Raw genomic sequence first — 25,331 nt, forward strand, 5'->3', positions numbered from 1 at the left:
ACACTTTAGACCATCGGATAGAAAAAAAAATGCTTCAGAATAGACTTAGGATTGGCTACAAGCAGATTTCTCAGTCAAATTACTTGCTAAAATATAAACCATGAACGATAATACCCTAATGGGGCTTCTAAGCTGCGGGGTAGCTCATGTTCTAAGAAAAACATGAGCAGTGAATTCCATCATCGAATCAGATCAAGGAAAAACCCCAAAAAATAAAGAAAAAACCTAAAAAATAAAGACTCAAAAGATAAATTTTCTTATTATGAGTTAATACTTTGGTGATTGCTTCGGGTCCGCCAAGAGTCTCAACGGCACGGGAGGTAGACGAAGGGTAGCCTGGATAATGCACGGCAAAAACCTTGGCTTCTGGCAGAGTCCCTGAAATAGTCCCATCTTTTATGGCTCCCATGTTCGCTCTTCTTCTCGCTGCTGCTGCTATAAGGTCGAAGACTGTTTTATTGGAGCCTAAATATGCTGCACTTAGTACGCTGAATTCGAGGCTGTTCAACAAATAAGAACAGCCCACATCTGTTCATCACTTGTAAACGAGCTAATTCTGTATTCTACCTTAACAATTGTCAATTGTTCTGACGCTTTTGCTTTTAAAACTATAAATCTCCATATGAGTTCTTCGAATTAGCTCATTTTTTCATCTGCGTCTTCTTTTGAACCCGCCAAAATTCATTTGATTCAGTCCTCACGGGAGTCAACCTGTATCACACTCTCACGGCTGTTGTGCCTCTATATGTATCTATGATTCTTTTTTTGCAGTCCGGTGAAATAGTGGAAGATACTCAGCCTTGATCATTGTTCTGGTATCAACCGCTTAGGTGTTCTCCTTGCCATTCCTCTGCTTTCTTTTCGCTCAATCTCTACTAACAACCCATGCAGATGCAGCATAAACTTACGATTCATAGCTACTGATACTGTCTTATCTATCCTTGCAATCTGGTCCAGAATCAGCTGGATAGGCTCGCTTGAATGGTCGATAACACACTTTCTCCCTCTCTACTCCCCCGCATTCCCGCAACGTTCCTGTAATAAGGGATCAAAAACCCTGTTTATAAGGGGAGGTTTTAGTATTTAGAAAAAATGTCAAGGGAGGTTTTAAGTCTTTTACCTAAGGGTGTTAATGGACTGATTTTGTAAAAAATATCAATTTGAAGGATTGGATGGACCAACAAGACATACTAGATTGGATTGGACCTGGTCCATAAGTAACAAATTTATATTGGATTGAGTTGGACTAAGCGAATATCTGGTCCATTGATATAAGATAAAATAGTGTTACCAATCTAAATCAAAATGAATTTGAACAGATAAGATGATCCAAACATTGAATTAGACCGGTTTAAATTGGTCCAAAACATTCATTGGATTGGATTAGACCTAGTCAATTTATAATGGACTCACATTGGACTGGATCGGATTGGACCAAATCCAGTCCAATTGGCAACCCTACTTTTACCCATATAAATATATATTATAATTTATAATGACTTGAACCTCCTTGGACCTTTATGATAAATACTAGAACCTTTTCTCTCTTTTCAAAATGTAACAAGGCCTCCCCTATCGGCTGACGTCATCAAACAAAGACCTCCTTTATGTTAGCAATTGCATATACGTTCTTACTAAAAAATTGCATGTGACCTCACATATGGCTATTTTTTTTTAGAAACCCAATAATACACTATGATAGTCATTTACAATTTTAAAAGACAAAGGAGAGACATTCAATTCCTAACAAAGACAAGGGAAGAAGAGAGTAGGAAGACATAGTGTCATCAATGTCAAAGACTACAAGTGGGAAGCATCAAAAAACTTGTAGAATTAGATCATACATTTGGGAAGAAGGTTGTAGAAGAGGAAATCGGTGGTGACATGGGAACCAAGAACTAAAGGTTTAGAATGTCAAAAGCCTTAGCAATGATGATTTAATTCCCATTGACAACTACAAGATTGGCTTCATTGGAGCTGGAAAAATGGCAGAAAGCATCGCTAGAGGAGTGATTAGAGCAGGTATCTTGTCCTACTTCAAGGATTTGAACTACTTGCAAGGATGTTGATTACAACAAAGGTTTCACCACTTTTGGCATCATAGTTTTCAATCACAAATGGGAGGTAGCTAAAGACAATGATGTGGTGATTTTCTCTACATACCTCAAATTGTTAAAATCTGGCTTTAGAGTTAAAGCCATTGCTTCCAAAGAAGAAAATTTTTGTATCTATTCTACAGGAATAAAATTAATTGATTTTCAAGATTGGTTGGTCACATGCTCACAACCCAATTACAAGGGTGATGCCAAACATTCCCGTTGTAGTTGGTTAAGTAGCAATAATAATGTTCTTGGGAGTAGCTACTAAAAAAGTAATATGGTGAACTCATAGTTAGTTTGTTTGGAGCAATTGGAAACACATGGAGAGCTAATGAGGAACTATTTGATGTAGTTACTGGTTTGAGTGGTACTGGTCCTTGCAATAAATATTTGGTTGTTAGAGAAGTAGCTGTGGGTTTACCACGAGATCTTGCATTGGACCTAGCTTCTCAAACAGTTCTGAGAGAAGCATATATGACCAATAACATAGGGAAGCATCCAAGTCAATTGATTGATGATGTTGCATCACCTGGAGGAACTGCAATTGATGGGATGCATGAGTTAGAAAAGAGTGTTTTTTGTGGTGTCCTAATGAATGTTGTTGTTGCTTCTACCAACGTAGCCGAGAAATATCTTAGAGTTAGGTGGTGTTGGATAATGCTTTTCAATGATCTGGTGTCTGAAAAATTTGCTTTTTTAGACGCTAGACTCACTTGGTGTTGCGTATGAAGATTGGTCTGAAATGTGTTTTCGAATCTGAAACCAGAAGCTTGTGGCCTGGCTCTTAACCACTCAAACACATTTCAGAAGGTTGAAAATACCCCCAATAATTTTGAAATGATGCAATTTGCCCCTGTTTAACTCCAAACCTAAAAACCTAAGCTCATTTGTGTTTCCTCTCTTGAACGAGAAAGATGATCACGTCTATAAATTGCTCTAGGTATGTTCACGACCTCAACTCTTTATTTTCTTTCCATTTTGCTTCTTCATTGTCACACATCTAATCTCTCACGTTGCTTCTTACTGCATTCTTCATTTTTTAGGGGATAAAGTAGCATCTTTATGCCAGACGCCTAGCCAATAGTGAACAAGCGGCAAAGGTATGCGTTTCTTCTTCCTCTTCTTCAAGTGATACTTCAATATATATATATATATATATATATATATATATATAGAGAGAGAGAGAGAGAGAGAGAGAGAGATTTTTCTCTTCCCGTACCTTATATCATAGGAAACCCAGTTCAGATTTTTGAGATAGACAGAGAAAAACGCTGATCACCTTGTCATCATAAACTGAACTGGGAGAGACAAAGGTAGTCATATTTTGATTTGTTCACAGTTGTTTGATTTGTTTAAGATATACAAAGCTGCATTTTGATTTGTTTATCATAGTTGTTTGATGTGTTTGAGATAGACAAAGCTGCATTTTGGTTTTATAGTTGCTATTTATTGGGAAATTTTTTCTTCTTTATAAATGGTTTATCATAGTTGATTTGTTTATCATAATAAATGCTTCCATTGTGAGGATCTATCTCCAGCAAGGGATGTATAATAAAAAAAGGATGACTGATGCAAGATACTCCTAATATATATAGACATCCATATTATTCTTCTTTAACCCCAGATATCAATAAATGAACTATGACCTCCTCCAAGTGGTACTCTTGGCTTGAATACATAAGAAAACATCAAATAAGGGTAATGCTTGAAACAAATTCTCTGAAAAAAGAACAAAAGATATTGACTTGTCAGGTGTCAAAATAACTAATACTAAAATGTGGAGAAGAAGTTGAGACTGTTTTGAGGTCTGTTTAAAGGTTGTTCTTCTCTGTACATACTTAGTACTATATCTTTGGATTTTCAGCATTCAGGTTGGTTTTGTTTATCTTTTCTCTCAGCTGCTTGGTTTAGTCACCTTGGGCTTCTAGATTATGAGTCACCCTAGACTTTGGAACTTATCCATTCACTTGGATTGGAGTTCAAACCTGATTTGAAGGGTTTTGATCCCTTTCCTACCATCAGTAGGCCTGCAACTTACCTTTTCTGGACTGTTACATCTTAGAACTATTATTCTGTGGTTATTTCTTCAAGGTTTTGATCCTTCCCTCTTTGCCCAGTTATTTTATTTCATCAAATTATTGGATTAGTGACTGGAATAATTATGTTTGAGGGTTTTGACACATCCTTCAGCCCTGTTTGAACTTGGTCTTTCCTTCTCTGGACTGTTATTCGATCTTCTAGTATGTTGGAAGTTGTTTTCTAGCGAAGGCTGATTCATTTTGTGCTGGACCTCTTCGTCTCCTTGTTATTTACTGCATCAAACTTGTTTTAGGTTGGATTTTTGCAAGTTTTCCCAATTCCCAAGCAATGCACTAGGTACTTGGAGAAGAAGTTGAGCTTTCTTTTTAAGTCTTAACAATATAGGTTATATTGAAATTTGCACTAATGCAAATGTATGAGAGTGCAAATGGATTTGGGGAAAATTCTTGCTTATTTTTGTTTAAGGTGTTATTTGATTTTAGTTGTCTTTTCCTTTTTGTATCTGAAAAAAAGATGGGTTAATGGACCATGATATCAAATTTGGAAATACAAATATTTTTAAACCATAAATTCAAGAACAAATTTTTTATATTAGTTTAAAAAACAAAACAAAAAAAAACATATATAATCAAGAACATGTACATGTGTTCTTTTTTTCATTTTAAGAATTAATTTGTTTTCAAAACTAGATGGGTTCGATTTGTTGTTGAAACTTGAAACTTCCAATGTTCCCACCAACAACATGAAGGAGGTCTAACTAAAGCTCATCTAGAATCTTTAATACAACAAGAAAACAATTTACTTTCTTTCTCAATATGTTGGAGGGAGATTCAAATTTACAAGAATCTCTCTCCTCCCTCTCTTGTTTTTTGTCATTTCCTCTTCCCACCCTTGAATGACTCATTGTCCCACATTGCTGGAGAAAGGAGTGGAAGTGGAGTATATTTATAGTTTTGCTCCCTCTATGGGTAGGGACCCATAGGAGGAGATGACGATAGATATAGAGGACTATAGATATTCCATGCATGTGAGGAGGGGGGTTGGGGGTGCTTTTCATGCGTGCGCCGAGCCGAGTCGGGCCGGGGTGTGGGTGCGAGTGCGGGTGCGGGTGCAAGTTCTGGCTGACCTAGTCTACACACCATTTTTTTAGACATTCTTGTTTTTTTTTTTTTTGAGAGATCTAAGCATCAATCTTTTGTGGTTCGCGGAGGTTTGGTAAGTGAGTGCACACCTACCAGTGGCCTGTGGGCTGTTTTATCTTGGCGACCAGTTTACGATCACCTAGCTGCACCATAGGGGCAAATACGGTTTTAAGGAGAGTGACCAAGTGGCATGATTCAACCCTCCATCTTCTTGCAATTCCCAGTTTCGAGTTCCTGCAACAACTTCACACCACTACAACTTTGGTTTGGAAAGTGATTACCGATAAGTTCATTTTGCTCTCTTTACTACTTATTACAACACCGTATGAGTTTAATGGTCACCTCATTGTCAATGATGTGAACATCAACTTCAATATCTTTGGATTTCCTCTAGAGCCATGAGCTCTTCAGTGTGCTCCCTATCAGTGAGTGTACCATGTTGCTTCATCGATGAGTCCTCCATATCTCCTACTGCTTCATCATTAGTCTTGAGCTTCTTTCTCCCTCGTCTCCCCCCATCTCTTCTTTTCCACTAATATCTTGAGTTCATCAACTATTCTTAGTATCTCCTTGATGTAGTCAATTGTATCTCCCACTATGGAGGCCCTATCAGCCTTGGATACAGGAGACAAATTAATTGAAAAAACAAAGATCCAAATTAAAGAAATCATGAATAAAAAACCTCAAGTTGAGTAGTCACTACCTTTGTAGGATTCGGAAATAGAAACCTCAAAGCCTTAAATTTCTCATTCAATTGTTCTCTCCTTTGTTTCTTAGATAGGATCTAACACAATTTTAGGAGATGATCTCGAAAGCTACTGCTGTACTTATCTTGTACTCGTTGGGTCATGTGCAACACAAATGCAGTTAAATCAATTAATTGCATTTGTGTTTTGTAGCTTGATGTTAATATTTTAGGTTCAAGTCTTGTAATATGTATTTTGCAGCTTGATGGTTGTCATATCCATTTATCTTATTCCTTATTTTTTTAACCAAATGAAAAACATATCAGATGCTAGCCAAATGGTGGTGAAGCTAGCTATTTCAAGTTACTTACTGTTTTGAGTTTTTTTCTTAGTGATAAATCTAATAGTTTGATAGTTTACAAAGAGGTGTTTGACAAATGAAAATGATTGGTTTTGTGCAATGATATTTATAGGGACTTAGGAATGGCTTCGGGGGATAATTATGATAAAGCTTATTGGAAGGACCCAACATTACATAAGCTATTGTTGAACCTATGTATTGATGAAGTGACTACCCATGGAAGGCAAGAGGGATCATTGATGAAAGAATTTTAGACACGGATTCAAAACAAGTCAAACGAAAAGAACTAAAAGAATTTTTCATAAAAGCAACTAAAGAATGGGTTTGATTATTTGAAGAGAAAATATCAACTATGGGTGACACTTATCAATAGGATGGGAAATGGATACAACCCAACCACTGATACAGTGGACTGGACAAACAGTGGAAATATTTCTTAAAGGTGTTGATAGGTAATATATTTGTGTGTAGGATCTAATAGGATGGCTTGTTTGTTTATATGGTAACATGCCTACCCAAATGTAAAAGTATTTAGGCATGCATGGTTGTAGTTTTCTGATGAGTGCAAAGCATTGTTTGATGGGGCATGTTTAACTAGAGAAATTGGCTACACTCTGTTGGCAAATAGGTTGAGACCATTGGCCTCTACCGGTGTAACAACTAGTTCACCATTTACTAAATTTAAGGGTGAGACACTAGAGGGTGGTCCTATTGATCTTGATGACATGCTTGTCACACCTCCTACAAGGTCCTAAACTCAAACACAACAAACATTTGAAGAGTTTACAAGTCCAAGTGAATGACCCTCTAAGAGTCTAAAGAGGGGCACTAGTGAGATTGATATTAAGATGGAGAACCTTCTTGACATTCTGATTGTTGAGGATGGAGGACCAACTATAGAAGAATGTATGCAAAAACTCCATGAAATTGGTTGGACAACCATAACTCTTATATACTTTGAATCTTCAATTATCGTTGTGGAAAACCCAAAAGTTAGGAAGGAGTGGATCCGTTGGTGTGGAAATTGTGACACACTTGATGGGGAGGTGATGAAAAGGTGGATATCACTATATGCTAAGAGGATGATCCCCTCATAGGAGTTGTCTGTCGGTTTTAGTCGGTTTTAGTCGTATTTGGACTTGATGTTTTGGTTAAACAAATGGATGAAACTCATTTTTTTAACAAGTTTGGAATGATAATGTTTGTTTCTAGGACTTGATACACTTGGACACATGGAATATGCTTTTTTGGTTTTTTTTTTTTGATATTTTTGTAAATGTTATATATGATATTATTTTGTGACACTTGATGACTTGATATAGGTGATATTTGATATTTCTCTTTTGACATGGTTAAATATTTTCTTTTAGATTAATCTCAATATAGAATGTAAACCACCAAGTACCCAACAAATATGTTGACACTTAGGATGAAGAGGTTGGGTATGATTAGGGCTGTCAATTGGATTGGACTTGGTGCAATCCGATCAAATCCAATATTGGTTCATTTACAAATGAATTGGACCAAATCCATACAAACCAAGTCCAATCCTGTCCAAATAAAATGAAAATGGACCATAATGGGTCCAATCCAATCCAAATTGAATCAAACACAAAAATAACATGAGAAATCCAAAAATTATATGAAAATGCTACAATACTTGCTACATTCCAATCCCATCCAATTAAAATGCAAATAGAGACTAGATTGGGTCCAAACCAATTCAAAGTGAATGAATAAAAGCACTTCAACAAAAGTTCTTTCATAAAAGTACATTTGTAAAAATTCTTTCATAAATGTACTTTGATAAAAGTACTTTCATAAAAATGCTTTCGCAAAAGTACTTCTACAAAATGTTTTTATAAAAGTACTTTCTTAAAGGTGCTTAATGGTCCAAATCAAAATCATTTTGGATGGATTAGATTAACCAATATGACATATTGAACTAGACTAGTCCAAACTTAATGGTCCAAAGTATTTATTGGATTGGATTGGACTTGGTTGATTGGTAATGGATTTGAGTGGGCTGAATTGGATTGAACCAATATCCGGTCCATTGATAGAAGAAAAGAATATAGGTGTCAATGGACCAAGTTTGGGTTGGAAATTATCTAAATTGAAATCAATTTGAACAGATTAGACAGTTCAAGCATTGAATTGGACAAATCCAAAATGGTCCAGAATGACTCATATTGGACCGGATTGAGTTAGACCAAATTTGATTCAATTGACACTACTAACGAATAATAGAAAATACAAAAAATAAGAGAGATCTAAAAAGGAAAGTGGATAAAAACTAGAACATTCAAATTGAACTGGATTTGGTCCGATCTGATCCAGTCTAACATAGATCCGGCCATTCGCAAATGAACTAGACCCAATCAAATCCAAATCCATACAAACCAAGTCCAAACTGGTCCAACAGAAATGCAAATGGACCGAATTGGGTCCAATCCGGTCCAAATTGAATGAAATTTAAAAAATTACATGAAAACCCCAAAAATTATAAAAATCTACAAAAATATATAACAAATTCACAAAATATAAAAATGCAAAAATATGGCTGCAAAAGATACAAATAGTTTATCCAAACGAAAATACAAATATTAAGAAAACTATTGAAAAATACAAGTATTAATGAAAACACCAAAATTGCAAAAAAAAATAATGAAAAACACAAAAAATGATATAAGTTTGGAGGAAAAAAGGAAAATGATAAAGTTAACAAAATGTTGTTTTAAAAAGTGGCAATTGAAAGAAGTACCTAAATTGAAAAAATAAAATGATTCCATTTCAACAAAAAACTTGTGGAAGAATAAAAAATGACAAAATTCAATAAAAGTAATTTTCAAATAAGAAAAAAATGTATAAAAACATAGAAAAACATAAAAAAACATAAATTATAGAAAATGGAAAACAAAAATAAAAAATTGCAAAAAATTATAGAAGTTGCAAAAAAATTACAAAAAAGCAAAAAATAACAGAAATTATAAGAATTTTCATAAAAGTAATAGAAATTATAAAAGACAACAAAAAATATAGGAAAAAACAAAATTTGCAAATAAAAATACACAAAATTGTATAAATAAAAAAAAAAAAAGCAAATGGTGCTGTGGAAACACCAAAGAAATGATCGAGAAATGGTGCCTTGTGAGAAGGTTTGGATGAACATAGATTTGGGTTTGCACCAAATCTTGAACCTTCGTTGCTGGTTGTCGCTGCAACTAAGAAAAAAAACAAACAAAATATCATTTGTGTTCTATAATGGCTAAAAGACTAGAGAGGCAACACAAACCTAATATTAGTCATTGGTTGTCGTTGCAATGGTAAAAAAAAAACTCTTTGGCCTTGTTTTGCAATGTCGGAAAGATGGATCTACTTTGTTTCCATTAGAGGTGAAGAAAAAAACAATGTAGGCAACGATGGAGCTATTAGAACCATTGTTTGTCAATCGTCGGCCTCCGCTGTATCTCCCCCATCTCTTTCCATTGGTGTTGAAGAAAAGCTTTGCCCCAGCTAAAACAAATAGTGAGGAAGCACTATTGGATGTGGGAAAAAGTGATTCTGTAGTAGAGCTTGTAGAGAGAGTGGTTGGACGCTCTAGGGAGATAGAAATACAAAGCGTCACCTGTCGCTGGAGAAATAAAGGGATAGAGAAGTAGTGCCACCGGAGACATAGAAAGCATTGTCGAAGAAATATAGTGCCAACAGAGAGAATGCGAGAAAGAGAGTGAGCGAGACTGCGGGAGAGATAGAGTGATGTTGCACAGATAGAGAGATTTGGAGTGATACCATTTGAGCGTGGATACATCCCTAACCTTCGAAATTAATGATTTTGAATTGGACCTGGATTCATCGATTTTTGTCGAATTTCGATCCGTTAGTTGTATCAATCCATTACATTCGGACCAATCCAACCTGACTTAGTTCCTTGGACCGTCCAATCCATCCAAATCAAATTCAGTTTGGATGGGGTCTAATCCAAAACTGGTCCATTGACACTCCTAGGTATGATTCTCATCCTATATTGGTATATAAAAAAAAACTTTACAAAGATGTATTCCAAGGATGTCAAATTATGAATCTGCACTACCTGAGAAGAGCTATTAAATGGAAATGACAAACTATCAAGGTGATGAGGATGCTAGTTGAAGCATATGTATGCATATGTGGCCATTTTTGTAATCACGAATGGTTACATGACAGCCGATACATATTAGTGGAAGAGAAGATAACTATGTTTCTTTTGTTTTAAGTCATAATAAAAGGTTCTCTATTCTGAAAAGACGATTCCCGCACTCCACTCAAATAGTGTATAGATACTTCCATCAAGTGTTAGCTGTTATGATGGAATTTGCACAAGAAATGATCCACCCAACTACATTTAACCCAAACCCAAACATCCAAGGGCACCACAAATAACTCTGACAAGTATTCAAGGTAAATAATTGACAATTTCATAGGGGTTTCATAATTTTGATTAGGATAGGGGGTTGAGTTCGAAACAAATTTTATTAATTTGCTTTCATTTGTTGTTGAAGGGTGCTATTGGTGCTTTAGATCGAACACTTGTTCATGTTGTGGTACCACAGGAGAAACAACTAGCATATCAAGGAAGAGGAGGAAAAGAATGTTTCAAAAATGTATTAACTGTTTGTGATTTTATCACGGTGTTTACATATGTTTATGCCGGTTGGGAAAGAACGACACATGACACTAGGGTTTTACATGAGGTTGCACACAATCTTAACAACAACTTTTCGTTTCTAGTAGCTTGTAAGAATGGTGTTCTAGGGGTGTTCATTCTTTTTGGTAATTTCATTTTTTTTAATAGATAAATTTGATTGACACAGACAAGTACTACCTATGCGATGTTGCATACGCTAATACAAGATACTTTATGGCATCAGAATGTATGATATTGGGCAGTAGACTTTCGGCGTGTGCATGCTAGAACTAAAACAAAACAATTTAACCAAGCACATGCAAAGCTTAAAATGTAATTGGGAGATCATTTAGTAAATTGAAAGCTCAATTTCCAATTCTTAAATGGATGACACCTTTCAATTTTCATGTCTAATGGGACATAGTCATTGCATGCTTTGCTACTCACAGCTATCTAAGAAGGGAATCAATAGTTGATACCCTTTTTAATGACTACATTGAATTTAATATGCAAGTGATTAATGAAAATGTAGATGAAGTAGAAACAAAAGAGCATGGCGATGGAGAGGAAATTGCACAAGAATTATTAGATAGGAACATGCATTGAATTAGTGATAGAGTTGCTTGTTTGTTTGTAGTGTACTATTATGGTTATGTACGTGAACACACTTTTTTTTATGTAGGGAAAAATGGTTGTTAGGGGTTCTCCAATCATGTGCGCATGTGGGGCTAGCTTATGGCGGAACTTTACAAGGTTGGGACAAATGAAAATCGGGGAAAAGTTTTCTTATGTTGCCCACTGTGGGAAAAGCATACACACTTTTTATTGGGAGGATCAATTGATTACCAACCTAGTGATAGAGCTCAAGGAGTTCAATCAACCCACTTCATGGACATTAGAAACCTCAAATATCGCAACTTCTCAAGGAAGAGATAGCACTTGGATGTCGCGTGCATCTCTTATATGCAATGTCATCCAGTTTGTTATTATTGTCATTTTATTTTATTTTTGTTTATTATTGTTGTGGCTGTTGTATAGGGTAGTTATGAGACATGAACATATGGCAATCACTTTAATATGTGTAAACTTATGGACAAGCATATGATATTCCTTGGAGAGATCAAACTTATGAATTTATCCTTAAAAATTATTAGGGCATCTTTCAATATAATTCAAAATGCCAAACTTACCCTTCTAGTCTTTCCTAGACCCATCATTTTTAAAGAGTAAAGTTACTTTATTCTTTTCAATCTAACTCGGAGAAATTTTTATTAAAAGCAAAAAATTCTTTTGGGGGTATTTTAATAAATTTTTATATGAATTGATAGATATAAGGGTAAAATGGGTACTTTTGAGAAATTAAGGCATTTGTCCAATGTTTTCCATCTAAGACAATAACAAAAGGGAGGTAACTATAGGTTTTTTCTATACCATAATTGAGGTTTTTGTGAAAACGAAACCTTTAGGGAGGTTTTTATATTTTACCCAAATAAAAAATGGGTAATACAATACTACCACACATTACTTTGGGTGTAATGACAATTAGCATTCAAACTTTTATTTATCATAAATACCCATTCTGAACTTTCAGGTTCGAGCACTTTGCCCCCACCCTTAGCATTATGTTAGTTAACTTTATTGTCTAAGACATTTCAAAAACCTCAAGTTACCCTTATAATCTTTGGGATTTTTGTACTGCAATCCCCCTCAGAAATCTGATTTGCAGGCCCCTCCTAGTCTACTAGTAACCCCCCTATAAACTGCATCCTTCTCGTGGATTTGGCATCAATCCACAATTAGGATTCAGTCCACCCATAGAGTGGAGCTCTAGATTTCTAGGGGTGGACTGAATTGTAAAAACCCCTTTATCTTTTCATGAGAACATTTTAAAGAAAATTAATAAAATACAATAAAAATGAAAATAAAAGAAAATTAATAGATTATAGAAGGGTAAATTTCTTAAACTACCCTTACGGTTTAGCTAATTGACTGAGTGTACCTTTACTATTTGAAAATTGATTGACACTACCCTTACTATTTCTGACAATTGACTAACTTTACCCTTACTTCTGTTAACATCCTTTAATATTCCATCAAAACTCCTACACACGTGACATATAATTTTTTTAAAACCCAATTTTACCCTTATTGTCTTGAGAAGCAAAACAAACTAATCAGTCCTTAGCCAATAGTGGTGACTGCTCACTCCACCTCTAGCACCTTCATTCGAGTTGCATCGACGACGACAAAACAATGGTGTATCATGAAGAAGTGGCAGACTCTAAATCATCCAAATATTCCCTAGAATAATCTCCACGTGCTTGCAAGATTCTTCGGAGGAGCTTTTATTGGTATTGGATGGTTGTTTGGATTGGCAATCACTCTGGCAAGGGCATTTCTTTCCCATCAGAACACAGTATCCGATTGGAGAATCCATTCAAGGCCCTGAAGTCAGTGTGGTTTTTGATAACCATGGATTCGATGTTCAATACACCATGGAATCTACCGGAGGAGGGGTGACGAAGCCATGGAATCTGCTAGAGGAGGGGCAGTGACTTTGGAGAGTGGAGGAGGGAACGCTAGAGGAGAGGTATTTGCAATGAGAAAACAGACGGTATCGATGAGAGAATCTTTCAGGTAGCCGACAACGTAACTTTGCATGCGCCGGAGGTTAGTAGTGGGCTAATAGACCCAGAAGGTCTTTGCATCTTCCTAAGAAGAATTTCAAGTTCCTGGATTGACTTGGTGGTGGGTGTTGAATCCAACGAAAGATAAATGTCCTACTCAAATTAAATATTTGTATATAGTGATGAGCAAGGTCGTCTCCATAGGGATTGGGTGGATTTATTTCCAAATAAACGAAGTAGGGGGGTTGTAAAGATAATGAAATTAAGATGAAATAAAAGAAAACAATAGAAAGCAAGGATTAAATCAATGGGAGATAACTTCTGGTTGAAGGGACATGTTTAGCTTTGACTCTTATCATTGATCATCGATGCAAGGATAAATTCATATGTTTATGAATAAATTGGTTATAGCCATTAACAAGTTCTAACAACCAACCTCTACTCGTATTATTCGGAAACCAAAACAAGATCTTTGATTGCTTTTCTTATTAATAGACAGACCTAAACAAGCTCTTAGGATTTAATTTATTAATAGCATTAAGAGGGGAGAGACCCAATTCTGGTCTACGATTTCACAAGATTAGACCGTTTAAACCATATCATATATCTTCCTAACATAAATAATTTTTTTTATATAATCAATTATGTTAATTGCCACCATGATTAAACCTAGCAATCATATACGAAATTGGAGGTGCAATCGGCCATAGATTATTCTTGTTGAATGAGCAAGGGTAAGGGTGTCTTCTTGCTTAATCAATAAAAATAATCTTCACAGAAAATTGCAGAAAACATACGAATACCCATAAACAATGAACTAAAATAAAAATCAATTAGATCTCACAATATTTATAGAATCAAAGCTTCCCTAACTTTTCAACCAGAAAATAAAACCTTACACACACTTCATGATGAAATTGTAACTTCCAGATGAGAGGGGGCGAACTCTACTTCTTCCTCCTTGGTTGCTGATTGCTCTCTTCGAAGGTTGAAGCTCTCTTGGAGGATTTGATGATGCCTTGGGTGCTAGTCCGCCCCCTTTATATAGACTTAGGAGGGAGCTATCTCCTGCTCCTCTTAGGAGTTCTTTCTCCATTGGGAGTTCAGTTCTCTAATAGATAATGCCTAGATTAGATCTAATCTATCATATCTCTTAACTGGTAATTTTAATCCCCCTTATCTTTCTAGAAATACAGTAGAAAATTGAATATGATAAGACTCTTTGATGATTCAGCCGAATTCTTATTCTTGCATGCTAAATTCGAATTGGGCTTTCTCAACGATTTGGGCTACTACAAGGCTTCTTTGTGAATTGGGCTTCTCTGCGAGTTTGCTTAGATTTCGGGCCCGATTTTGAAAGTTGTGGAGTTTTTCCTTATCTTTGCAATGCATCTTGAATCATCTCAATCGGAGTCCGGATGGGAGAATTATGCCCAAATTACTATGCAACGCCGAAACTGTGCAAAATTATCCGATTAGCCTTGTTTTTCACCTAATGCCTCCTTTCGTGCCTTAAATCAAAATACAAGAATAATGAATCCAATGAGGCACTAAATAAGTATAAAAGACTGAATATTAAGGGATAAAAATATGATAATTTTCATTCTCATCACTTGGACAACATCAATTAGCTAGTATAGCTGATTCTTTAAGGCTTCCAATAGTCCTAACCAAGGCATTCACGGTCCATGTAGCTAATGGAGAGCGACTCCTCTGTCAAGGGCGATTTGATAAGGTACCAGTAGTCTTACAAGGAATTCCATTTTCGCTTACATTTAATTCACTACCGTTGACTGGGTTGGATATGGTTTTAGGAGTTCAATGGTTGGAAATGTTGGGGTTTGTAGTTTGTAACCGGAAGCATTTGACAATGGATTTAAAATGGAAAATCAAGCACACAGGCTACAAGGAATTCAAAAGGGGCTTCAAGCCAACAATTCGTGTTTAAACGTGCACATCACAAGCTTGTCAGTTGGTTCTATGGCCCTTTTAAGATTGAACAAAAACTGGGCAAAGTGGCTTATAAACTGTCTTTGCCTTCGGAAGCCAAAATACACCCTGTTTTTCATGTTTCACTCTTAAAGAAATTTGTTGGGACTCCCTCACCTGCTAATGTTGAGTTGCCACCACTTTCAAATGAAGGCTTTATTCAGATTGAACCTGAGAAGATTTTAGAGATACATTGGATAAAGCAGGGCTCTAAGTTCTTAGAAGAATGTTTAGTTAAGTGGAAACGGTTGCCCATTGAAGATGCTACTTGGGAAAATGCGGTACTTCTCAAGACTCAATTTTCTACGTTGAACCATGAGGACAAGGTTCCTCCTGGTGGGGGAAGTATTAATAGACCTAGAAGGTCTTTGCGTGTTCCTAAGAAGAATCCCAAGTTCCTGGATTGACTTGGACAGCATTAGTTAGCTAGTATTCAGGAATAAATTGTTACGGTGGGCTAGTATTTATGTTTTGAATTTGTTTTGAGTCAATATTTTCCATGACTTTGTTTCCTAGAGTCAAGGTCAGTCTGCTAGAATTCAGGAATAAGTTGTTACGTGGGCTAGTATTTATGTAATCACTTTAGTATGGAATAGAGCAAGCTGATCTATTTTTTCAAGTGGTCTATCTTTCACTAAAAGAAAGTCTTTTATTACTGGTTTGCATTGAATCTGATTGGGACCTATCATGGGCGGCTTGAGACCTTGAGCGGAGATCAAGTTAATCTCCAGGAGATGAGTTTCCAATTCTAGGTGGGTTTTTGTAACTGACTATGTCACTCCGGGTGGGGTTTTTGTAGCCGACATGGTCGACATGGGTGTGGAGTCGATCCAGGCGACAACGTAAGTCTGCATGTGCCAGGGGTTAGTAGTGGGGGGCTTGAGGCCTTGAGCGGAGATCAAGTTAATCTCCAGGAGATGAGTTTCCGATTCCATGGCGTTTCGACAGGAAAGAGAAGAAGAAGAAGAAGAAGAAGAAGAAGACAAAGAAGGATAGCAGAAAGAAAAGAGACGGCCCATCGCTATTGCTAGAAGTCACAATAATGACGATCTGGTCTTAGACTTAAATAGGGGAGGTGAGATTGATGGGGAGGAAGAGAGAGAGGAAGAGGGAAAAGAGAAGAAATTGGAAAGGGGTGCTACTGCTTTGCGTCCTCTGTATTGAGTGGCAGTTGCAGTGACCGCCAATGACAGAGAAGGTAAAGATTCAGGTAGCTGAGTTTGAGTTTTTGTCTTTTAAGGCAATTCTCCGAAGAGATGGTGCTGGATACGATAGTGTTGAACTCGAACAAACAAATAAGGATGGATTGTTCATTGGTTAATTCAAGTTTTTGTCTTAAGTTAGAGTCAAAGGGTAAAAGGGACATTTGAGTCATTCTATCCATATTTAAGGACACCACTAAGGACTAGTCAATTGTTAGAAAAACTAAAGGTAGGGTTACTCAATTTTAAAACAGTAAAGATACACTTAGTCAAAACTTGTAGTTTAAAAAAAAATTATACATTATAGAAAATATATGACAAATATAAAAAATTAAAGGAAAAGAACATAAATTATAAAAAATAAAAAATTACAAAAAATATAACAAAGAACTGAGATTAAGCATTTTAGTAATTTTATGTTTACCGTCAATTCCTTTACAAGGTACAGGAATCTAAAAAATTGAGGGTGGATCTTTAATCGTGAATGAAAGTTTGGGGGAGCTAAGTGTCATTACTCCCAAAGCACTGGGTGGATGTCTATAATTTACCCCCAAAAATAATAAATAAAAGATCTAAAAGAGTGGTTTTTCTATCTTCCCTTCGATAGAGGCGTGTCCGTCCCAATGCAATACCTTTCCTAAAATAACTTGCAGAAGAGTATAACAGAGAACCACCCATCAACAAAATGGTCAAAGCAAAACCCAAATCATTCTCCTTGAATATGCTCTGCTTGGCACTGCTTTATCTAGAAACCCATCTCTTCTTTTGCAGTGGATTTGACACTTCAGGATCTAATTCATTGAGAGTCGGTGAAATAGAGGCAATGGTGAGTAGGCCTTGCACGGGGACGATCAACGAATGCCTCTGGGCAACGAAGATGGAGGCGGAGATGGACTCGGAGACTAATCGGAGAGTGTTGATGATGCAGACGAAGTATATCAGCTACGAGTCGCTGAAGCAAGACATTGTTCCCTGCTCAAGACCCGGCTCTTCGTACTACAACTGTCCACCGATGGGACGGGCCAATCCTTACAATAGAGGGTGCGAAGTGATAACGGGCTGTGCTAGAGACATCAGGGACATCAGATCTTAACAATTGTGACCCATGAAGGAAATGGGGATGGTGAGATCTTCTTGCATTTTAGTTTTATATACATTTATTTAGAGACCCACATCAGCATTTCCATATTCCTCTGTCCAGATATATGTGTATCAGTTTATCTTTTAGCTTGTTTTCGACGGAGATTTGGAGTTTCTTTTTAATGGCTGTTAGAATCAGTTAAAGCCATTTTAAAGTACATAAACAGTGCCATTATCGGTTGTGTGTATAATAGGTTATGTATTACATATTAATTTGACTTAATTGAAGGAGAAAAGAGATGTTGCTTGTTGCTGAGAATTGAGGATGACTGCAATTTTCAATGCACTACATATCAGACAATCACTTAGATATGGCATGTCCAAGTAGTCAAAATCTCACTCGAAATTAGTTACCAAAAAATATGGATGTTATCTCAGATCTGGTTCTTAGAATAGTTTAATATTTTTCTGGTTTTATTGGCGGCTGATCTTCTCTTTGGTGTCCTCTACGCATTGAAGAGTTTAGGTTGGGGGTGTGTTAACCCACGATAGATTTGGAGTTTGTACTCTTAACGGATTGGTTGTAGGCATGGGCTCTCTTAAATTCTAGAAACTCTCAGAAAATGTCTGGTTTATTTCCACCCTTAGTTGCCGATGTTGCTACTTTCTCTTTTTCTTAGGCCATGTTTGGTTTGAAGGAAAAGGTAAGGAAAAGAAGAGAAAGGTAGGGAAACCTTTACAAGGTTTATATGGGTTTCCCTACCTTTCCAAACACAGTTTTAGATTTTATGGGTTAAGTAGATAATTAACTACCTTGACTTCAAGGAGGGCCATGGTGAGCAGGATTCTATAATGGGTCAAAATAGGGTTCAAAAATTACAATCCCTTTGGGCTTACCAGAACCTAGACTGAATATGACTGTTGTTAGTCATACATGCACATGTAAATATAGAAATACACAGAGAGGTTTTCCTAGTAGGTCAGTCGCGTTCTTTTATAGACGGCCTACCTTGGTTTTCCAGCCAATAAAGAATGTCCATCAACTAAAGTATCCTCAACATTTGTCATGTCGTCACCTTCTTGGTCCATGTCATCCATATACACCTTGTTCAGCCCTGCCTCTTGTATTTACAGAACCTGTAGAATTTGTGGTCTGTATGGCTATCATCACCCTATGTCTCAGTACTGCAATTTTAAATGTTAAAAACATAACAAGGGCGTAGTTTGATGGTGGAAAACCTGTGATTTTGCACTGTCTTCCATATACACCTTGTTCATCCCTGCCTCTTGTATTTACAGAATCTGTAGAATTTGTTGTCTGTATGGTTATCATCACCCTATGTCTCAGTATTGCAATGTTAAATGCTAAAAACATAACAAGGGTGTAGCTTGGCGGTGGAAAACCTGTGATATTGCACTGTTTTTCTAGTCAAGGATAAAGTAAACCCGGAGTTAAGGGTTTTTATTGTCATTATTTATGCTTTTGCTTTAGATAGGATAAATCCAAGCAATGCAGCTTTCTTTAACTTCTTATGCATATATGCCATCCAAAATTATTGATGAAAATATTTTTTCTTGAATTACAGTGAATGATTTTGCTTGTTAATAATGGTTTCTGTAAAGGATCTACGGCCTTGAGGTCTAAGAAAAGAAATAAAAGAAAGATGCAAAGATATTATCTTGAAGTAAAATTTGTAATTTTGAAAAGGACAGCAAAATCTGAAGACAAATGACCTGGTTAGAAGACGTAAGGGGATGAAGAAACCAAACATCCAAAAAATGGATAAGCCCTTCTAGGAAACCTAGATGAAAATGTCTAAACTGTTCTAAAGTATGATAAGCCAGAGATGAGGTGATCTTCTTTTAATAGAATGAAGGACAGGATTTGCAGATCATTTTGGTTTGTAAGACAGGTCCAAAGATAGACTTCATTAACTTGTTCCAACTACTGCTATCAGCCTAACACTGCTGCTGCTGCTGCTACTTCTACCACCTTGATGAGAATTTGGGAAGAAAAGAAAGAGCTCTAATTGGACATTTCTTTTAAATTGCAAGTCTTAAAAATCTTTGTTCATTGTTTGAACCAACAGATTTGTTTCCGCTTCCCTAGCTCATGTAGAACCTTCAACTTTGACTAGCTTCCCCCTTTCTTGTTACCGAGGAAAGCCCTAGCACAAACCCGGAGATTTTCTTTTGTCTAGTTTCCATTTAAACCTTTTCATCGTGCAACATTGTTGTTGACTTATTGGACATTCATGTTAGGCACATGGTAATTGCTACTTAATCAGGTTTAATTAGGTTTATAACATTGGATGTCTCCTTCATCCAATTAGTTTTTGAACACCTTTGATATATATAAAGTTATGAGAAACATTCAAGCTGAATCAGTGGTTTATAGTAGCTTCCCCCCAATTGGTTTAATTATGCTTCTTCTCTAGATAATTCCACCAGTTTTTGTCTGTGGGATGATGGTTTTACCAACCAAACTGCCCACTAGATATAGGACTTTTTCCGAGTGATACATGCCATCCAGAGTCTCAGTTTTTATGGAGAAGGAAACCAACAGAAGGGCTTGTTTTGGGCAAATTGCAAGGATTGTGACTGAAATTTGTCCAAAACGGGGGTACTTGTGCCTGTGGGACCTTTTGCACGCAATCTTGCTGCCCATGAAAGATTTCTGAACCAGTAAAATTTTTGCAGCAAATCAGATAAGCCAACTAAAAACCCCGTCTACACAATTCTCAAAAAAATGTCTACACCCAATCTAAAGTGATCATGTGTACACTACTACAGTCTACACCAACCCTATATCCATCTCATATATGCATGCATCTGTGTGTATTGTTTGTATGTATGTATTACAATATTCAGGTAACAAGTTTTAAGATTTATTTTGTATGTCAAAAATTGGTCGTAAACTTAATTTCATCTTTATTCAACTCTTCTTTTGTGCTGAGTAAATTTCTAGTTTTTAACCCCCCTCCAGTAACCCCAATCATCCTTTTATTCTCAAGCCTTTAATTACATAAAAGGAAATTATCTGTCCATGCAACTACCATTCTCTAAATAGTTATTTTCTATAATTAAGAAGTGTCCTATAAAGCATAAAGTGGGCAGTAGCCAGTAGCTCATATACATAGACTCTACACGGTTGCTGAGGTAGAACCATTATAGCAGATACATATTTTGTTTCCTCTGTATATTGAATGAAGCATGGAAAATGATCCATTCTTAATATCTACAACGATCATATTCTAGCTCCTAGGTGTTGAAAATACTTTAGAATGGACACGAGAAATCCAACTGAAATTTAATCTTTCTATCACCATTGGAAATTGACAACTTTTTCTTTCAATAGTTTCATGGTTTCTGTTCCTTCCATGTTCCTCAAGAGGCAAAGACATGGAAGAGAGTGTGAGATTCCACAAGGTATGATTACTTAGGTCATAGTCCCTTGATAGCAATGATGATGTCAAGGCAAGGTTGGTATTGGTAAGTCTAAATAATCCAATTCCTCTTTAATAATGCTATAAAATGGAACGAGACCTCAAATAGATGGGAAGCATCTCTTTTCAACCCACAGCTATGTTGTTAATGTCTCACCCCAATGTGATCAATTGGATGATAGAATTTTGCCATGCACCTCTGACCATGATCCATAGGGAAAGGAACCCCCATGTTCTTTTTTCAACTTTATGTGGGGACCAAGGAAAATTTATTTTCCTAGGCACCACTTACTCAAGAAAGTAATACCTATCTCCTAGATGGGTAAATAACTTTCTCACATAGGGGGGAAGTTGCCAACACTTGAATGGGACAAAAATGCCCCTTTTAATAATGAATTTCTATGGCTAAAATGGTCATTGCTTTATTTATTTGGGAAATAAAAGAACATGGATAAATGCACTTACCTGGGTAAGTGTTTCCCAAGATAAACTTACCCAGGTAATTGCATTTACCCGGATAAGTAACTTACTGAAAAGTGAACGGGGCCTTATATTATGTTTGGTTTGAAGGAAAAGGTAGGGAAAGGAAGGGAAATGTTGGGAAACCTATATAAGGTTTTAAATGTTTCCCTACCTTTTCAGATTTATGTGGTGTTCCCATTTTGACAAGGGGCGGGAGGTTGGTCAATGAAAATTTGGTTCCCAATACTTGTGTTCTTTTTTCAGATTTATGTGGTGTTCATGGAAAAATTATTTTCCCTGGATATACCCATATCCTAGTGCATAAATAAGTTTCCCACTCATATTTCTGAAAATGCAATCACTCATATTTCTGAAAAGCAAACAAAGCCTTAAATACAAAGATATTCCCAATGGAGGAAGGGGTTTTATGGAGGCACACAATCAGTTTGGATTATTTGCTAAAAACAAAATCAGTTTGGACTATTTCGTAAATCTTAATCAATAAGGTGTAATCATTAGATATGTTGACAAGACTATGCTTCCCAATCAATTCATAAGTAATAACCTCTTTTTATCTTTACCTTTGAGAAGACTGCAAATATAACTCCCATCAATTCATAAGTCATAACCTTGAAAAGAGTGCAAATGCAAATTTACTTTTCGAATAGAAAGCTTAGAACGACCATATACAAAACTTTGCATTGAATACATGTATATTTTGGCTTATTCTAAATTGAGCGCTTAAACCGTAGATACATACTTGTTTTTTTTTTTCTGTGTAGATACATACTTGTTGGATTGTCTATTAGATATCAATTTTCAGGGTTACAAATATCTAAATACAATGAGTTATGTGCTTGCACCAGTTTTAAATGTTAGGGGTTTTTATAGTTAAGTTCACCCATAAGGTGGAGTTAGGATTTCTATGGGTAGATTGAATCCTGACAGATTATCATCCTAAATAAATATAAAAAAGAGTTTCCATAGAATAAAATTCTCGATACAAGATTTTTACATATCCAGATCATTTACTTCTGACCTTGCTTACACTCTAAAGCTTCAACCTTCAACATTCAAGAGCATGAAAGCAGGATTTGGGCAAATTACCAACGTGTCATGCTAAAACAGATGCCAATATGCTAAAACAAATTGATAGAATCAGTTTTCAGGGTGACCAAAATACAAAATACAAGGATCTAGAGGGTCTTATGGGAGTCCAAATCTTTGTTTCAACTGTGACGAGCGGTCTGTGCCCGGACACAGGTGCAAGACCCAGAAGCTGTACCGGCTCGTCGCTAACCCAGCGGATACCGACGAAGGCGGAGAATCGGAGCTGGAGCTGGAAATGTCCTTGCACGCGATCAATGGGATGGAGAGCCCCCAAACCATGCGGGTTCAAAGCACGATTGGCATCCACCCTGTCACTACTTTGATCTATAGCATGTCCTCCTACAACTCCCTGCACCCGTGTGTCGCCCAGAAAGCCAAAGTGCCGGTGACGGCGGACACCAACTTCTCGGTGATGGTGGCCAGTGGGGAAAGGCTAGCTGCGTCGGGGCGCTGTGAGAAAGTTGTTGTTCGGACTCAGAGACCCTATTCCGAGCAGATTTTTACTTACTCTACCAGGCGACGATGCGGTCTTGGGAGGTCAATGACTACATACTTTCGGTGATGTTACCTGGAATTCTCCAAACTAACTCTTAGTCTTCAGATTGAGCGCGGAGTGAGCATCATGGGTTGAGGAAGGAGACAAAGGTGGTGGAAGCAAGGAAGGAAGGCACAACGGGACCTCACCAAGTCATCTATTTATTGTAAGTTTTGGCGTTGCTCCAACTTTTAAGCCACCCTTTCCGATTTTTAAGGCCTGGTTTGGAGTATTATTTTTTATGAAAAAAATGTTTCAAACAAACACGTATTTCTTAGAGCACAGTTTTTTCTGATGTGGTGCTGATATGTCGCCATTTTATGGAGCAACAACATCGATGCCAAATAGACTCAAAATAGAGGCCGAGGCAAATGGAGTCTCCCTTTGAATCCAAATGCTTCTGGCTGAATATTCATATGTTTTTATAGATTCGTTGGGTCTACCACCCTGAAGGAGCAGTGACCATGACCAAAGAACTAATGGCCAGGTCAACCTAGGAAATAATCATAGAACAATTGTAAAATTATTGCATAATAGTAAAGATTTTATTTCAAATCAATACGCCCAAATCTTAGAATTGAATTCTCAGAATACTGCTAATTTGTGCAAATCGGGTAGAACAGTCTTTACCGAATTGTGTTGCTTTAAATCTAGTCTAGATTTGGTTTAAGACTTGAACCTGGCTCTAATACCATTGAAGGGAAATGAGATCCACCATATGGATGGCTGAACCATGCAGGGTGGTTGGGCGAAATTTCAAAAATTTCTTTTCTCATTTCTAGGAATCGTATTTCTAGTTTTAGAAAAACTGTATTTTTTAATGATCATTCTTGAAACAAATCGGACTAGATCTGAAACCAAAAGAATGGGAGAACTGATACAGAATCCACACATGTAGCTTCCAATGTAGGTGTTCACACCCAAAGAAGGTACCAAAACCCGTTTCCACTAAAGATGGCGCAGCTTGAGATGAAGCATATCCAACAATGCAGTTCTTCAGCAAGAACTACAATCCTCCAATAAGGGTCAAGCAAGGGATGGTGAGTACGAATTAAATCTGATTTTTCTTGCAAAAATAAGAATCAAAATCCAATCTTGATCAGTCCAAGAAACTAGAGATCGAATAGGGTAGGGCGGCATGAACAAAGGGAGAGAACTGAGAGCAGAAAAGATGAAACTGAAGCAATCCACCCCCTCTATTTATAAATCTTAAGGATCAACTTCTCCTAATCCAAATCTTTCTTTGAATCTGGACTTCTTAAGTGATAAGGCTTATCCCCTTATCTTATCTGTTGATCCAAACCCAGATCCATACTCATATTCACCCCATGTCAAGTGACTATTTAAGCTATCATGTGACACCATATTAATCTTAGGCCTTAGGCCCATAAAGCAAGTGGGCTCACCTCCCCTTTTAATTGCTAGATAACTTGACTCTCTTTATATGAAGCATGACCCTAACATTGATCTCACAAAAGCCATATGGGTTTAGCCTAGCCTCTGTTACAAGGCCTGACCGAATTCACTATTGTACATAGTGAACCCTTGAGTCCATCAGTATAGCTCTTAATGGGCCGAACATTTAAACTAAATGGTCATTGAGTGCAGTCACTTTATGAAGGCCCAAAGACTATGGTTCTTAAGTGAGATTAGCCCATCAGGTATAAAAGCCCTAAATTGTCTTACACTTAAACTCTCAGCCTATAATGATTAAACACTGTCTGACAAGAGATGACCTCGCCGTCGACTACAAGATATACTGGAGTAACAAGTTTGAAATCAACCGCCAGTAATTTATGTTTCCATCAGAAAGAATACAATCATCGATCATTCACTTTGTCTGACAAAGAGACTGATTCTGTCACTATGATCACCCACTTAGGTGA

At 36.7% G+C, this 25,331-nt stretch overlaps 1 protein-coding gene, 1 long non-coding RNA gene and 1 pseudogene across 2 annotated transcripts in view; 2 read left to right on the forward strand and 1 right to left on the reverse strand.

Moving 5' to 3' along the window:
* Positions 1-1,081, reverse strand: part of LOC148874579 (uncharacterized) — a 110,909-nt gene extending 109,828 nt beyond the window's left edge. Inside the window, exon 1 of the mRNA XM_088966913.1 lies at positions 275-1,081. Within this exon, the coding sequence (XP_088823039.1) occupies positions 275-409 (135 nt within the window). The 5' untranslated portion in view covers positions 410-1,081. The remainder of the gene's footprint in view (positions 1-274) is intronic.
* Positions 982-16,017, forward strand: LOC148874580 (pyrroline-5-carboxylate reductase pseudogene; annotated as a pseudogene).
* Positions 16,018-17,357: 1,340 nt separating this feature from the next.
* Positions 17,358-23,751, forward strand: LOC148874581 (uncharacterized). Its single transcript, XR_016105433.1, has 2 exons — positions 17,358-17,935; positions 23,064-23,751. It is a non-coding gene; the product is annotated as an uncharacterized LOC148874581 (long non-coding RNA).
* The last annotated feature ends 1,580 nt before the right edge of the window (positions 23,752-25,331 follow it).

The sequence above is a fragment of the Nelumbo lutea genome, chromosome 1 (genome assembly GCF_056320005.1).
Source record: "Nelumbo lutea isolate HS-2025 chromosome 1, American lotus-T2T, whole genome shotgun sequence".
In the NCBI taxonomy this organism is placed as follows: domain Eukaryota; kingdom Viridiplantae; phylum Streptophyta; class Magnoliopsida; order Proteales; family Nelumbonaceae; genus Nelumbo; species Nelumbo lutea.